This window comes from Oculina patagonica, chromosome 8 (assembly GCF_052425735.1).
Source record: "Oculina patagonica isolate OP01 chromosome 8, crgOcupat, whole genome shotgun sequence".
Lineage (NCBI taxonomy): Eukaryota > Metazoa > Cnidaria > Anthozoa > Scleractinia > Oculinidae > Oculina > Oculina patagonica.
Genome location: NC_135765.1, coordinates 34124459 through 34140215, shown reverse-complemented (window position 1 = coordinate 34140215; position 15757 = coordinate 34124459). Strand labels below are relative to the sequence as shown.

The following is a 15757-nucleotide window of genomic DNA, read 5'->3' as shown; positions in this document are numbered from 1 at the left end:
AGAGATTCTCTCCATGTGCTGCGAAGTTTCCCGACGTTTGGAAACGTATTCTGCGTTCTTATGGTTATAAAACAAGTATTTGGAAATGAAAGAAATTTAGTGGAAGCTCGTTGCAGTTTTTAGTCAGCTTTTAGCGTTTTCCTCTTAAAGCACCTGGAGATTTGCATCACTGCGTGTTGGAAGTTCTAAATTTGACAGTACGCTCGTACTGTACAACTGATACATACAACTTTGTGTACAGAACTTTGCAGATCATTCTTTGCGGGCAAGATGGTTGTGATGACAACATTTCCACCTCCAACTGAAGGTTTGCACCATGTCCAAGATAAAACAGAGGCTTTTGTGCACGATAAGTCATATGGAGTGGGAACTTTGTACATTGCATCAGAGTAAGCAAGCTTATAATGCATGTTTTACTGTGTCCAAAAAATTGATAATGACGATGATAGTTGAGTTAAATTAGTGGTACTGGTGGTGATACTAATGGTGGCAAGTATGATGACAAAGACAACACAGGGCTTGAAAAAAAGGCCTGTAAGGTCATCCAAATAGATTTTTCTGCTGCCAAGTAACTTGCCATTTCTTATGGGAAAGGTTGCAGCCTGTTATCTAATTTATGAATTTAAAACAAAAGTTAAACTTTGGGTGTATTTATTTGCAACATATGCGTATAGCGAAAACATTTGCCTGTTGGAATTTTTTGTTGTTTACGAACTTAAAAAACAATAAATAATTCCAACGGGCAAATGCAAGGGTTATACCTGTATGTTGCAAATAAATAAGCCCTTAGGCAAGCAAGAAACTTCCTCAGCCAAGCAAATGTTTTGAGTTAGTTGTCTGAAGGGCAAGCTGCAATTCAAGTATTTTTCCAAGCCCTCTTCATGTTTGTAGTTTTTAGAATCACTATCTTGTTTGTTTTAGCAATAAAAAAATAATCAATTTCACCATGCAGTTAAGGTTTTTGCACCAGCCGGTAGAAAATGGAGGACAAGCAAATGAATTTGTTTTTAGCATAACCCAGAGGCTGATATGTTGATCATAGAATGCTTATAAAACTGATTTATTGACACTTTTTGGCAATAACACGTGAATCAACATGGGGCAATATGTATCAATCACGACACAATATCCGCTTAGCAAATCAGATTGTATCTTTCTGGGTTTTGGTGCTAGTTGATGACAATCAAATGAACACTGTCCTTAAATTTGTTTTGTTTGTCTTAATTTATTGTATGCTAAAGCAAGACTACATGTCAGAGGTTTTTGTAAGAAATAGTCAACCAAGCTCTGTATCATTGACTATTTGCTCATAGAAACTTCCCATTTGCTTATCTAAGTGTTAATTGAAATATTTCAATACTTCTATTTGCAGGAGATTGTCTTGGTGTGACACATCTGGGCAAGGCTTCTCACTGGAATATCCATCAATATCTTTACATGCCATCTGTAGAGATACTTCGCAGTTTCCTCATGAGTGTATCTACTGTATGATGGAATCACCTTTAAATGGTATGTACCTCCAGATCGTTATCATGCAACAGCTTAAACATATTTAAAAATTTGTCACATTGGTTAACCTAATTTAAAGTTCAACACAACCATGGCACAAAGATAAAATTATGCCATGTTACAATTTGAACTATTGAATACAAGAACCTTTCTTCTAGATAATGACAACGATGCTGGAAGTGATGATAGTGACGACAAACTAGGAGAAGTCAGATTTGTACCTGAGGACAAGTCAGCATGTAAGATTCAAAAATTTAACTTACATATATTAAAATTATTCTCTTTCAAAACAGCAAAAAAAGGATTAGCTCAAACTAGATTTAGCATCAACTTCTTATTCAGTTTCACATGTCATCAATTACAAGATCTGTTATTGTATTGTTTTTGACTGGTGGTAAATCCATGCAAATTATGTAGCTATTTGTAATAAGTGGTAAAAAATATTCATAACAAAAGGAAAAAACATGAGAAAAACTAAAATCCTAGACAAGCATTACCGGTATATAACTTCCAAAGGATCAGTGAATACTTTCCAGGCTTATCTCCTTCAAAACTTTTTGTTTTTGCAAGTGGAGGTCATGTTTAAAGCTCTCTCAGAGTGTCAGATACTTCATCCAGACCCCCAGGACGAAGAACAAGGTAGGTTGGTATTGGCAAAAAACATTCAAATGAAGTCCCAAGTTAGACCTGTTTTGTGTAACTTAGTTAAATGTACACTCAGGCATATACTATTATACGTATAGGGGCCTGAAGAGGTAAAACGGGAACTGAGATTTGGTCAAATTTTTATTGTGAAAATGGGTTTTGGGTCACTGGGAATGGGAATCACAGGCAGTAACATGTTTGTTTTGTACTTATTAGTGCAGAATGCACTATTGTGATGGTTTGGTGGGTTGGCGTTTGCTAAACCCCTAAACCACTAAACCACTAAACCACTAAACCACTAAGCCACTAAACCGCTAACGCGGTGTAAACTTTTAATCACCAATTAATTAATTAATATCAATTAATTAATTATTTCTGTAAAGGGGGGAGGGGATGGAGAGCACCTGACCGTGTGCCCTTGGTAAATCGGGGAGTCCATTACGATACTTACAATTGAAGAACTCAAGGTATATATTTGTTTCAGAAAGCACTATGCTCTCCTTGTGGTACAATTCTTTCTGGAAAAAATACTTTGTGCTAAACGCATGCGCAGATCAGTCTTCATCACGAACATTGCGTTTTTCTTCTGCAGAAGGATTCGTGTAGACTCCGTGGCCCCAAGTTAAAACCACAAATTAATTGAATTAGACAGTAAGGCGTCATAGCAGATCATGTGAAATATTTCTTGATATGGCAATGCTGTTTTCTTAGAAAAGGTGATCTAGCATCTCATAATTAATTGATAACCTGATAACATCTGTGTTATAATCAATGTCGCCTTCTTTGCAGAAAATAAATCACGTTACCATAAACATCATGTTACATCCGTTTTTGACAAAAACAAAAGTATGTTACATGTTTTTGACAAAAACAAAAGTATCTCGTTTGCTGTTTCAATAACAAACTGAAATTCAAGCTATCGAAAATTAAAATAACAGTGACGTGTTTAGAAATTTTGTATTAAAGCCTAACGTGGTGTGCTTTTCAATGCGGTTGAATTCCTGTAGAATCCGTGGCGTTAATTTAATTAGACTTAAAAGGCATCACAGCGATCTGCGAGAAAAAAACAACAATATCATGTTACATCCGTCACTTCCTTTCCTTTTATTTGTTCTCCATCGGTTGAACTAACCTCCGTTTTATTTTGTAAAACCTCTGCCGCTTTAGTGTTTGAACATGCTTTCGTGACGGTTCCGACATTTCTTGAAAGAAATCTTCACACTACGTGCTTCTCGGCTTCATGCTTGAGTGAGCGTGTGACGTGTTCACAGCGCTTTCGTAAATCGTAATTAGGTATGCAAAAACTTGCACCGGGATTTTCGGCGTGAACACCTGATAACCAGGAAACAAATATCCTAGCTGTACTGCGTTTTAAAAACCCTTTCGAAAAAGATGTTTTTTGATTAGATTTGTTCTTTAGTTTTGAGAATCGTCTTTCGTGCAGTTTAAACCGTAACTTAATTAAATTAAACAAATGTCATCGATGTCGCCGTAAAACAAACAAAAAACAAGAGTTTCATGTTACGGCATTTTCAAGGAAAACAAAAGTATTTTGTTACAAACGAACGAAAGTGTCGTGTTACGTTTGCAAAGATTAACGTAAGGAACACCTAGGAAAGAATACAAGTAGCCTGTGAACAGTTTTTCCGAAAGTAAAGTAAAGCAAATAAACACGAACATATATAAAACATCATACTTTCAATTGTTCCATATTGCATTCTGCACTTACCAAATCATCGAGATTTTTTTTACTACCGGTAAGTTTTCCCTTTAGTTTATAACAACTTCTTATGTTGCTGCAATTTTTTGTGATTTTAGAGGAAAATGAAGACTTCTTCTGTGATGCAGACGAAGGAGAGCTCTCAGAGCAAGGACAGGTACAAATTCAATTCATATCCAGCTTGAGGCCTTAAATATTATCAAGGAAGAGGTCACTTATTTAAGGAGGTGCTATTTATTTTTACCCCACTTTCAGGGGTAGGAGGGGGAATAAAAATATGGGTGGTAATTTAATTGAAGAATTAATATTTTACTGTTTTGTTGTAAAACCATTGACTGACTGACTGACTGACTGACGGACAGACTGACTGACTGATTGACTGATGGACTGACTGACTAAATGACTGATTGATGATTGATTGATTGATTGATTGATTGATTGATTGATTGATTGATTGATTGATTGATTGATTGATTGATTATTTCAGGCAACACTTGAAAGACTGGAAGGGATCATGCAGATGCCGAGTCAGGAAGAATTTGTGCAAATGACATCAGCCAGTAATGGACACTACCTTAATGGTCATGGCAGTACACCAGGTTAGTGGGAATTTTTCTGCTGGCAGAATAAATCAAATGAAATTAGTTGAATTCCTCAAACAATTCTTCTTAGTTACATTTCTTATCAATTTTGAGTGAGACTAAGAATTTTTTATGTACAAAGGTTAAAAACTTTTCTTTGGAAGATCTGGATCTGTGCAATCCTGTTCTTACTTAAGTCAAACCTCAAACTGCTTTCCAGATAACAAAGCTGTTTTTTTTTCCTTCGAGTCAAGTCAACTTTATTTAGGCGGCATGGCCCAATCAGCACTCTTTAAAAACGAACTCATTTGGACATGCTTTAAAATGATTGATAACTATTATATGTATTGAAATGATTTTTTTTCCTCAGATATGAACTGCTCCTAAGAATTTACTTTTGTTAACAAGTATAACAATTCCAGTAATATCCTTGTTTAATTTTAGCTGACGCTGAGATGGAACAGAATGGAGATCAAGAACAGTTTGAAGATGCCGAAAAATGACAATGTACAGGAAAGTCATACAGCATCACTTAGCTACAGATGTAGAAGACATTTTATCAATCCATAGTTAAAGAAGACTGATTTGTGATGCTTGACTTAGCTTGTACACTTGCTTAAAAAACTTACATAGATTCTGGAAAGTTGGTGTTATTTTGTAAACCAACTCTATATACACCTGCTTGAGGCTGTAATATGGCGAGAAAGGAAAAATTAACAGCTGGAGGATAAATTACTGTAGCGATCGACTAACAAATACCATTTGCAAGATCTTTATGGCAGTCAGCAAGAGATTAATATTTTGTTCTTGGGGCTGTAAGGGTTACAGTATGTTCAGAAAACCATGCATTTATTCAGTGGCAGCATTTACCAGGTTTTACATTCTGGAGATACCAACAGTGAATAAAATAGACAAGCAGCATCGTTTTACATAATGTCATATCTCCTTTTGTTTGTAGAAAGTGTTGGATAGACTTGACCAAAACAAAGCCACTTTCTTCAAAATAAAAAAACCTTTGTGTTGTATATTGTTGTGATTGTAGTGCTTGAATTACTTTGTGCTGATAAGTGAACTGTTACCTTTAATGTCAGCCCTCATCCTCTGTAGAGAATTCAAAGGTCTCAAAGGGGAGAAGTTGAAGTCTGCATCTGTGCCAAGTGGCCAGTGGCCCATCACACCAGATTTTATCCAAGTTACCGTAGCATTAAGCAACTGAGGGTATTTCTAACCCTCCCTGGATTGGGTTGCAAGTCCATCTTAAGTTAGCCTGCGAATAGGCTCCCGAGTGGGGTTACGCGAGCGAAGCAAGTGGAAGAGCGGGGCCTCAGGGGGAGTACGGGGGGCGCGCTTAGGCCTCGCTCTTCCGCTCGCTTCGCTCGCGTAACCCCACTCAGGAGCCTGTTCGCGGGCTATCTTAAGTTAACCCCCAGCATTAAATTTCCCAGTACCCATTCACACATGTGGGTAGAGAGAGGAACTGTTAGCTAAGTGTCTTGCTCAAGAGACCCTGGCTGGGGCTCAAACCTGCACCACTCGATCAAGAGTCCAGCACCCAAATTATAAGGCAGGGTTCCTACAGGTCATGGAAAACCTGGAAAGTCATGGAATTTTAGAATTTTATTTTCCAGGCCTGGAAAGTCATGGAATTTAAGTTTGGTTCATGGGAAATGGTATTGAGAGACGGGTTCTTTTTGAAAATGGTAAAAACGTACCCAAAATCAAGATGATTTTTTAAATAAACATGGTCAAAGTTAGCCTGAATTTCAGACCTCCCTCTGTGCTCGCCTGCTTACCAGAAGGAACGTCTGAACACATTTGAGCCTAATGCCGTCCGGTGACGTCACTACCCGAAAACCGGGTAGTGATTTTGATTGGTTGATTTTAAAATTATTTGCATAATTATGTGAAATTATGACTGAATTTTACCGCGCGAGGATTGTAATTTGAAAACGTTTGGAAAGAGTTCGAAGGAGTTACCTTCCCAGAAATGAATTTATTAGTCATTTACCTTGAGTTTATTACTTTATTAGTTTACCTACGGATGAAGAATAGTAATGGAAATCGGTAGGTTTTAAGTTGGCGGCATTCGTCGCTTCGACATGCAGTGTTTTGCCAAATTTATATATGTATTCTTGTTTTGTCAACAAAGCCGCTCGACGCTTATGTCCTGCAGCCTCGATGAGCCAGTGATTTCTGAACTCAGCGCCCATAGTCAAGTAGGATATTTTTGTATTGAATTCCGTTTCTTGATGCCTCAGTAACCGTCTAAATTGATTCATTTTTAAAAGTACTCACGAGTGTGTTGTATTTGCTCGCTGCGTATTATATTTTGATCGCTAGATAAGCTTCAGTTCAGATTAAATCGGTTCCGTAGAAGAATATAGCCTGCATGCGATTAAAATCTTATTCATTTGTCTCAAGTTTTCAATAGTTTACTATTAAAACAATTTTATACCCTGTAATCCTTTATTGAAGCGATTTTTCTTTCACAATTTCATGGCCTCGACAGAAAACTTTTCCGCATGAATTACAACCAAAGTGTAGTGACGTCACCGGACGGCATTAGGCTCAAATATGTTCAGACGTTCCTTCTGGTAAGCAGGCGAGCACAGAGGGAGGTCTGAAATTCAGGCTAGGTCAAAGTTAGGTCATGAAAAACATTGAAAAGTCATGGAAAAGGTCATGGAAAGTCATGGAATTTCAAAAGCTCAAAAGAGTACGAACCCTGTAAGGCCACCACGTGACACACCACGAAAAATGAGAAGAAAATTCCTAGGATGGGTAGAAAAAATATAATTATGGTTCAGCTTAGAGCTAGCTTAGGGCTAGAGCCACGCTATATTATCAGAGTGCTCTATTATATATGGTAATGGTCTCTTGTATAGTGCATTTCCCTTTTTTGACAAAGAGTTTTATTACGCTTTTAATTTGGGTGAATTCTGGCAGTTTTCTCAAGGAGAAATCTCCGTAAAATTTGCGTGAATCGAGACCTGATCACCGGAAACGGACTTCCCCAGTCTACTTCCGGAACGGTTCTTTTTTCATTAACCGCAATGACGACATTTCCGGTAATTTGAACAAAAAACAAAATCGCAGAGCAGTCCGCCTGCTGGCTCATTTTCAAGATTCCCTTTACTTTGATGCCGTTCTATTGCTGTCAGAGCTTGCTGGTGGCGGATCGGGAGGCCGAAGATATGAACTACTACAGAAATGCTAACAAAGATGTAGTGCCTAGAAACAATTACAGACATCGTATCGTTAGCAAGGAGATGGCTTTTTACTGCTTCGACATCTTAGCCAGCCATTTATATCGGCTTCAAGAACCGCCTGGGCCAAATTTCCCAAATGAAGAATTGTAAGTATGAGTCGATTTTTTTCAGTTGCAGTTCGCTCGACAGCAATGCTAACATTGCGTCGCTTTGCTGTCGGCAATTTGCGGTCCTTCGAGGCGCGATTGAGAAGAAAACGCCCGTTTTCCATCTCATAGGTTTCTCGGTTCCTGACAACAAAAGATTGTAACAACACGGATTTTTGGCGAGCGAACACCTTTTAACATAGATTCGGTTACCAAGAATGAGTTTGTTTGTTGGTCATATCTAACATTCCCATTCTTAGGTACGAATCTACGAAGTTTTTCCCGCATCAAGTTGAAATAGGGCTGATTTCTGGCCTTGAATCGATGGCAATGTTTTTGCATGCCTTACAGCAAACCTTCATGTAAATAAGACGACCAATTTTGGCATTGTTTTCGTTTGAGCCTTCATGATTATATCACCCTCTTGTCATGTTACCTGTTAAATTTTCCCAGGAATTGGTCGTGCATCTTAATAAGCGAATCCTAGAAACTTCATTCAGACCAGAAAGCTTTTTCGATCATTTGCCCAAAGTAGAGAAAATTATCTTATTTCTTTACATATTTTAAGTTGACTGCTTCCTATATTCCCATTGGGTTTTGTGTGTCAGCTGTAGTTTATTCAGGCTTATTAAACTTAATATTTTCCTTTCTGACGTTGGTTGGTCCTTAACGTTTTTTGTTGCATGATTAGACCGAACCTAGCGAGATTTTGTTGCTGATATTGATATGGTTTCTGAAAAATCCATAACTTGCTATGCTAACCTCTTTTAGCTTCAGGCATAAAAAGTGTCTCTTAGTTATTTATTGAGGTATCCAGGAGATATGACTATTAACAAAATCAGTCTGTTTGCTTTTTTGAGAAAGAATAATTCAAATTTTGTATACCGTTTCTATGGCACTCCTTTTGAAGGACTTATTCCTTACGCATAGTAATTTGTGATGAATAATTTTCATTCTCCCTCAAACATAAAGAATTAAAATAAAAGCTGAAGTTTAACATATTGGGATTGCTGTCAAAAATCTAGCATCGTAGAGGTCATGGAATGAGGAAATTGAATAGTTCTTGCTTCTGGACCAATTCCTGTTTTGACTTAAAAAAGATGTTTAAAAAAATGAAAAAATAAGAGATATACATAATATTTTTCTACCTTGGCCTTTCTTCATTATGGCGTTATTTTATTCATCCAATAATATGGTATAAATTCTGGACTTGGAAAACTCTATATTTCTTTATTTTTATAGGGAGGTTAAAAATACATGTGCATTGTTTTCTTCATAGATAGCAATGTTATTTCATGTCTTCCTCAAAATAATATTCCACTTCAGTTTGCTACATGTTTACCCACAATCAATGACTGTTTTTTGTGTTCATGAATATTCTCACAAATAATTAGGTCCAAAGTCCAAAAATCTGTTAAATTAAATTCTCAATGTTTGGATGACCATCAGAAATAGAGTGGATTATGACAATGTATAGCTACTGGGTGCATTGTAGCTTGATTCTGGCTTGGTATATGTACAGTAATGTACAAAAAAAAACTGTACACACAAGTCAATGTACTCCTGGGACATGCCAAGTTTTTATTTAAAAAATCGCCTGTAATCAGTTTTATTCTTGATTTCCCAGCTGAAGATTTTCCTAATAAATAAACTGCAGGTGTATTTTAAAAGTTGAGTGTTTTTGCCTGATTGCTAAGCTCTGATATTATTAAAATTTAAAAAAAATTCAGTTCAAAGATTGGTTTAGTTTGAATTTTACATTTCTGTAGCAAGTAGAAAATTTTTTTCACAGCTGACAAGCTAGGATATACCGGTACTACTTTGTTAGTTACCATTCAGGTAAAGCACTCAATAATATTCCAACATATCCATTCGCACTGCTTAAATTAATAAGACATTATTGTTAGCAAGTTAATAAGAATCAGAAAAAATCCTAAACAAAGAGTCTTGTTTCCTTGAAAACAGCTAGAGCGCGCTATATATGGTTTGTATTAATTTGTCCTTCTTGTGGTTAAAAAATTGTTACCGTTGCAAGTTCAACGGTACTATTTAGTCACTCCAAGGTCAGTTTGAAAATGTTTTTGCTAATAATTCTGTTCATGGAAAATAAAATAAATAATGGTAACTATGAAAGGTTCATTTTCAACTGAAATGAATTATTCTTAATGGCTGTCATGTCAGAAGTAGTTTAAAAGAGCTATCGAGAGAAAAAAACTGATTTTACATGTGCTTTGCCTTTTTTTATCGAGCGTAAGTTACCTATTAATTGTATGACCTTCTAGCTAGCTTGGTCATATTGACTTTATATACAAATTTTGGCTACAGAAGATTAATATCATAAAGTCCTTGTTGGTAACATTGATAATATTATTATTATGGGTATCTTGAGTACAGGGCGTGGGTAGGAATAAACTCAAGAGCCTGCCAAGTGCATGCTTTATACATGTATGGAGGCAGGAAGTGATTAAAGATAGCAAAGAAAGCATTACGGTAATCAAGCTTTTGTCAGCTGGTGATAAGTTCTTTCTCTACCACTGAAATTCACCAGCAACCAACATTTAGCTTTATCACTGCAAGTGTTGTGTAGCCAGTATAGAATTCACTTGATATATAAATCCACAGATTACAGCACTTATTTGTACATTTACCACCTTTTCACAAGATCCATCTGGTTTCTTGAAACTTACCTCATTTCTCATGAGTTGCTTCTCATTATTCATAAAAAGTCATAAAACAATGTTAAGTACCAATAATGGCTTGTCAGATGGGTTAATGTTTTCATGTAGATAAAAATAATAAGTTGCTGTGTAGCACTTTGTTCATGTACTATGAAATGTTTTTTTTTTTACTTACAAAAGTGCTAAAATGTTTGCTCGTTTAGCAAAACGTTTCGGGAATAACCCCTTCATCAGTCGCAAAGTAAAAACCGCTCAACGGTTTTTACTTTGCGACTGATGAAGGGGTTATTCCCGAAACGTTTTGCTAAACAAGAATTCAAAGCACTTTTTTAATGTTTTCATGTGCTTCCATCTGGCCTCGACAGTGTTTGTCAGTAGAAAAAAGATATTTTCTTGAGGTTGTTATATGATTACTAATAAAACTTTCAACTCTGGAGGTCTAACATCTTTTCATTTCCTTTTCAAAGCTTACACATCTATAGAAGACATCAACAGATTTCTGCAAAACATGCAACATCAGACTAAGTTTATCTTGAGTAGAAGTGCAAAAACTGCTTGTTTTAAGTCTGTACTTTGATTATTGGATTATGCTTTGTACTTATACTGTACATCTATTTAGTGTGTAATGAGTTTTGAAGTAATTTTACAGACCTCTCAACTGTCTTTCTTTCATTTCAGTCCTCTCTTTGTAACATGGAAAATTGGCCATGATCATAGACTACGAGGTTGTATAGGAACATTTACTGCCATGCGACTACATAAAGGTCTTAGAGAATATACCCTTTCCAGGTAAGTGCTGCTTTAATGTTCAAGGAGAGACTCCACCCTACAGTCATGTATACTCGCCCCCAAACTCCTGGAGCAATCACAATCCTGCTGCATGCTATTTCATTAGTTTAGACGTTTCAGGCCTTGATATTTTCTAGTGTAATGGTGGCTGAAAATCAAGAAATTCCTTTTTATAATAATAAACTTTGTTACGTGTATGTTTAATATTCTGAAAACATAGCTAGGTATGTATATTATCCATACAATTCAACCTTTATTATCCATAAGTTGCACGCTTTTCAGTATAATAAATTGAAAACGCCATTTTATGTAATTACGTGCCTTTAATAGTACGTATAACCGTAAAAGAGTGCATAAACGACATACAGTATGAGAGCCAGGCTAGCTGAATTACACAAATGTAACAAATGAAAATGATTTTATCTTGTGCATGATAATCTGACCTATGTATGTTTTTTTTTTCAGTGCCCTAAGAGATAGCCGGTTTTCTCCTGTAACCAAAGAGGAACTAGCTCTCCTTTTTTGCTCTGTATCAGTTTTGACTAACTTTGAGGAAAACGTCAATTGTTTAGACTGGGAAGTAAGTACATGCAGGAGTTTTGTATACTAGACGATCATATTCACAGACACTTAACTCATTGTTGTCACTTGTAACAAAAATAATGCAAAATTGACCATGTCGCATGTTTATTTAATAACTCCAAAAGTATTTACAGCTATAAGGTCTCCAGTATCTCATTTGAAAGGGCACAAAATATGCTTTCTAGAAAAAATATAATCTTCATAAATACTTAAAACGTTTCAAAAAAAAATTCTGAATCACAAAAAATCAGTAAAAAATAAGTCACAAAATTTAGGCAAAACTGAAATAGTGCAAAAACGCTCCACTGGGTAAATTTTAAGGTCCAAGTAATCATTTTTCATGTTCTAAGACAAAATTGCTGCCGAAAACCGGATGAAAAAATTCCAAACAGGGAATTAATTTATATTAATTTTTTTCTTACGTAAACAGAAGGATCGCATTTCAGTTTCCATGGCAACGACTTATCAGAGCTCAAGTTACGTGCAGCTACTCACGTCTGCACTATCCCTACAAAACGAGTGATTATCAAAGAAATTGAGCTTTACATTCCCAAACTCGACAAAGGACAAATTGTTAATGATAAAGGCGAGTTTCTAAACGTAATAAAACGGCGATCCGAACGGTTTTTTGTCGCATTTTGAACAACATGTGCTCATATCACAAACAGACACAAACATGTGCAAAGCAAAATAAAAGATCATTTACCTCAATTTTTCGCTTCGAATTTCGAGCTAACTGTCTAAATAACTTTGTTTGAGACTTCTGGATCAACTTCCTCCTCAAAAACCATCTTCACCGGCTTTTAAAAGCTGTTTAAGTTCATTCGACTGATTTCGTAGTCACGTCCGCCATGTTGAAATTTTAAAACACGCTTGGAAAAATTGGTCATGTAAGGCACATTCAAGTGTCTTGGCCCAAAATCACTCTGTAATTGGCTAATCATATCAGTTTCCTGTTCTCTAAATTTGGAGGAAAACGGAAGTAAGGCAAATTTTCTAGGAATTTTTGCACTACCGGTCCAAAAGGACCGGTAAATGGCCGTGCGTGACAAGAAAGAGTTAATATATTACAGCAAACTCTTTCAAATTTAATTTTGATTCCTAATCTAAACATTGTTTTTGTTTGGTAATTTTTGCCCTAGGACATGAAATTTCATATTTTCTCATAACAGGGCTGCTAATTGTAATGTTATACATGTATATGTAACAGTTTTACTGAATACTTAAATTTGATAACTTTAGGATGTCAACTAGTAACACATAAGAAAAGGATGATTGATTTACAATCCCATTGGTATGCTTTTAATAGTATACAAGGCTAATTTTGAGTTTATACATCGCAAGCAATACTCTGTCAGTACAATTTTTATGATCAATCAATTGTGGCATTGTAAGCTAATCATATGCTGTATTTGTCTCTATAGATTGGTGTTCATGGCATAAGGATAGAATTTTATAATGATAAAGGTCATAAACGAACTGCCACTTACCTGCCTGAAGTTGCCAAAGAACAAGGTACAAAATACATTATTTATTTAAATATTTTAATGTTTTATTTTTAATAATATACTGATTGATAAATCAATTTGAAACAATAGACTCATCATAATGTCTACTTGCAATTTTTTTTTTTTGAAAAAAACAACAAAAAATAGTCAGCTACAAAAAGCTATAATAATTTTGAACTAAACAACATGGCCTTCCCTACCAGCCATATGGAGAGACCTTTTGAATGATATTCTTCACAATTTAGTTTCAACTAAAATAAAATTTAATGCCAATTTGTTAAGGGTTGGAATATTAAACAAGGGGGACAGCCTCTTAGGCTATTTGAGAGTATGGTACCATAATATTCACTATGAATGTTATCTCGATATTACAGGATGGAATCAAATTCAAACTATTGATTCTCTCTTGAGGAAAGGTGGCTTCAAAGGAACAATAACTGCAGAGGTCCGCAACTCCATTAAAGTGACTCGTTACCAGAGTGAAAAGGTCACGGTAGCCTACAATGAATACCTTGCCTCCAAACAATGTACATGACAAACGTGGCGCCTAGGGTTATAAATTAACAATTTAGCCTACTAGTTGTGAATACCATTTGCAAAGATGTTTATAATTCATTGTTGTTATATTATATGTATATTTATTGACACTATTGAGTGTCATTGGTAGCAAAAAAGCTTTCTTCTCTCTATTTTCCTCTGAGACTGAACATAAGAAGAAGAAAACATTGCTTGCTGTATATGGGATTGCTCATTGGAATGCATTTTTTCCTTCAATAAGTACATTTTTATTGGTACATTACTTGTACTTTCCAGTTAGGATAGAATGAGGGCTAAAAGAAAAAAAAATCTTGTGTAATGAGGGTATTCTTATTTAAGAGTAAATTACAAGGTTGGGTGATAAGCACGTTTAGTTTTTATTTCACCTGAGCATTTTAAATCAACCAGAAATCTCCTGTTGCAGTCTGTATGTAGATGTACCATATTTCCTCAATTAAATGCCGAGGTGGAGTTGTAAATAAGCCCCACAAGCATTTATTTGAGGTTTAGAATGCTTTAGAGAAAATGCATGGCAACGTACATGGCCGTCAAATATCAGAATGACAACCCTTGGTTATAAACATCGGGCTTGAATAAACTGCAGGGGTCAAATAAACACGGGTTCCACCCCCAGGGGGGGGACTTGCATATGGGGTGTAAACTTTGAAGTTTTGGTCTCGCTTGGAGAAAAAACACTAATATTTTTAGCCATAACAGTCTCATTTAGGGATGCACACGAAGAAATATACAAATATAAATTCCACACTTAGTTTTTTGTTATCTTTAAGGGGTTAAGATAAGCTTGAGCCACACCCAGATTGGTCCCGTTTAGGGGTTCTTTTCTAAATTTCTGACAAGCATCCCTGTCCCTTTCATGTGCGATTCCCCCCCTCCCCCCTCCCCGAGGCTCCACCAAGCCAAGTTTAAAATAAAGTTTAAACACTAGGGGCATTTAAATTATCAAGAAAATATGGTACATGTTAAGTTGAACGTTCATTGATAGATAAATCCCATAGGTAGACAACTGGTACTTACTTGCTGTATAACGCACATGTCACATAAAACACTGTTTTTTTGTCAACATCCAATTAGCAGTCACTTATTCTGGTCCTGAGGGTATCTGCTTACATGAGAATAAAATCTTATACCAAAGTTGTTTTTATTTTTAACTTTTGAAGGTTTCTGTTTGCCCTCTTTTTTACTTGCCTGTATAGGTTTGTGCTTCTTTTTTTTCCTCTCTTTTTTTTCTGTTGACATTTTTTACTGTTCTTCGTTATGCATAACATTCTTTTTGTGGAGTTATTTCCTTGCTAACATAACCTATCCTTGTGGTGTTGTTACTAAAAAATCTGAGCTGTTTTTAGGCTTTATATCAACTTATTAATTAAAAATGTACAATGGAATCCTGATTTCTGCAACTCTTGATTTCTTAAAACTCCAAATAAATTGAAATTGCCTGATTCCCAAACTGATTTTTCCTGCCCTTAGAGTTTGTAGAAATCTAGATTCCACTGTACTTAGCGTTTTTAAATTATCTTTAGCTATGTAACAATAACTAGCTAGGATAGATCCTGTATTACATAGTTAGCGTTACACAAATTGAAAAATAATTACATAAATTGGGGACATTGGTTTACGCCACTATGTGGTATTACTGACATTTGTTAAGTTTTGTATTTTTTTTCATTTTTTTTTTGAGGCAAGAATCAGTTGTTCTTCATTTTAGTTCATTGTTAAATAACAGTTTTCTTTTTCAAATTAAATGCTGTTCACTGTTTTGAATTAACATTGCATGTGGGTTTATCAAACGATCAAAATAATGTTTTAGTTGTGTTTTAAAAAAACTTGAAATT

At 35.6% G+C, this 15757-nt stretch overlaps 2 protein-coding genes across 2 annotated transcripts; both read left to right on the top strand.

Annotated features, from left to right (window-relative positions):
- Positions 1–5: 5 nt before the first annotated feature.
- On the top strand, positions 6–5476 carry LOC144662134 (methylosome subunit pICln-like). The gene is made up of 7 exons (XM_078522883.1): positions 6–389; positions 1373–1509; positions 1668–1748; positions 2080–2148; positions 3973–4031; positions 4362–4473; positions 4900–5476. The coding sequence occupies exons 1-7, from the start codon at positions 271–273 to the stop codon at positions 4956–4958; spliced, it is 636 nt and encodes a 211-aa protein (XP_078379009.1). The 5' UTR covers positions 6–270; the 3' UTR covers positions 4959–5476.
- Positions 5477–7579: 2103 nt separating this feature from the next.
- On the top strand, positions 7580–15686 carry LOC144662056 (AMMECR1-like protein). The gene is made up of 5 exons (XM_078522789.1): positions 7580–7810; positions 11167–11277; positions 11743–11857; positions 13284–13374; positions 13742–15686. Exons 1-5 carry the CDS (start codon positions 7596–7598, stop codon positions 13900–13902), a joined length of 693 nt encoding a protein of 230 aa, XP_078378915.1. The 5' UTR covers positions 7580–7595; the 3' UTR covers positions 13903–15686.
- Positions 15687–15757: the final 71 nt, after the last annotated feature.

Bases quoted from the DNA above. Each gene is read 5' to 3' on its own strand.
- LOC144662056 (XM_078522789.1), top strand. From the start codon at position 7,596: ATGCCGTTCTATTGCTGTCAGAGCTTGCTGGTGGCGGATCGGGAGGCC. The intron at 11,278-11,742 runs GTAAGTGCTGCT...TTTTTTTTTCAG, and splicing joins AGAGAATATACCCTTTCCAG to TGCCCTAAGAGATAGCCGGT. The intron at 11,858-13,283 runs GTAAGTACATGC...TTGTCTCTATAG, and splicing joins TCAATTGTTTAGACTGGGAA to ATTGGTGTTCATGGCATAAG.
- LOC144662134 (XM_078522883.1), top strand. From the start codon at position 271: ATGGTTGTGATGACAACATTTCCACCTCCAACTGAAGGTTTGCACCAT. The intron at 1,749-2,079 runs GTAAGATTCAAA...TGTTTTTGCAAG, and splicing joins ACCTGAGGACAAGTCAGCAT to TGGAGGTCATGTTTAAAGCT. The intron at 4,474-4,899 runs GTTAGTGGGAAT...GTTTAATTTTAG, and splicing joins TGGTCATGGCAGTACACCAG to CTGACGCTGAGATGGAACAG.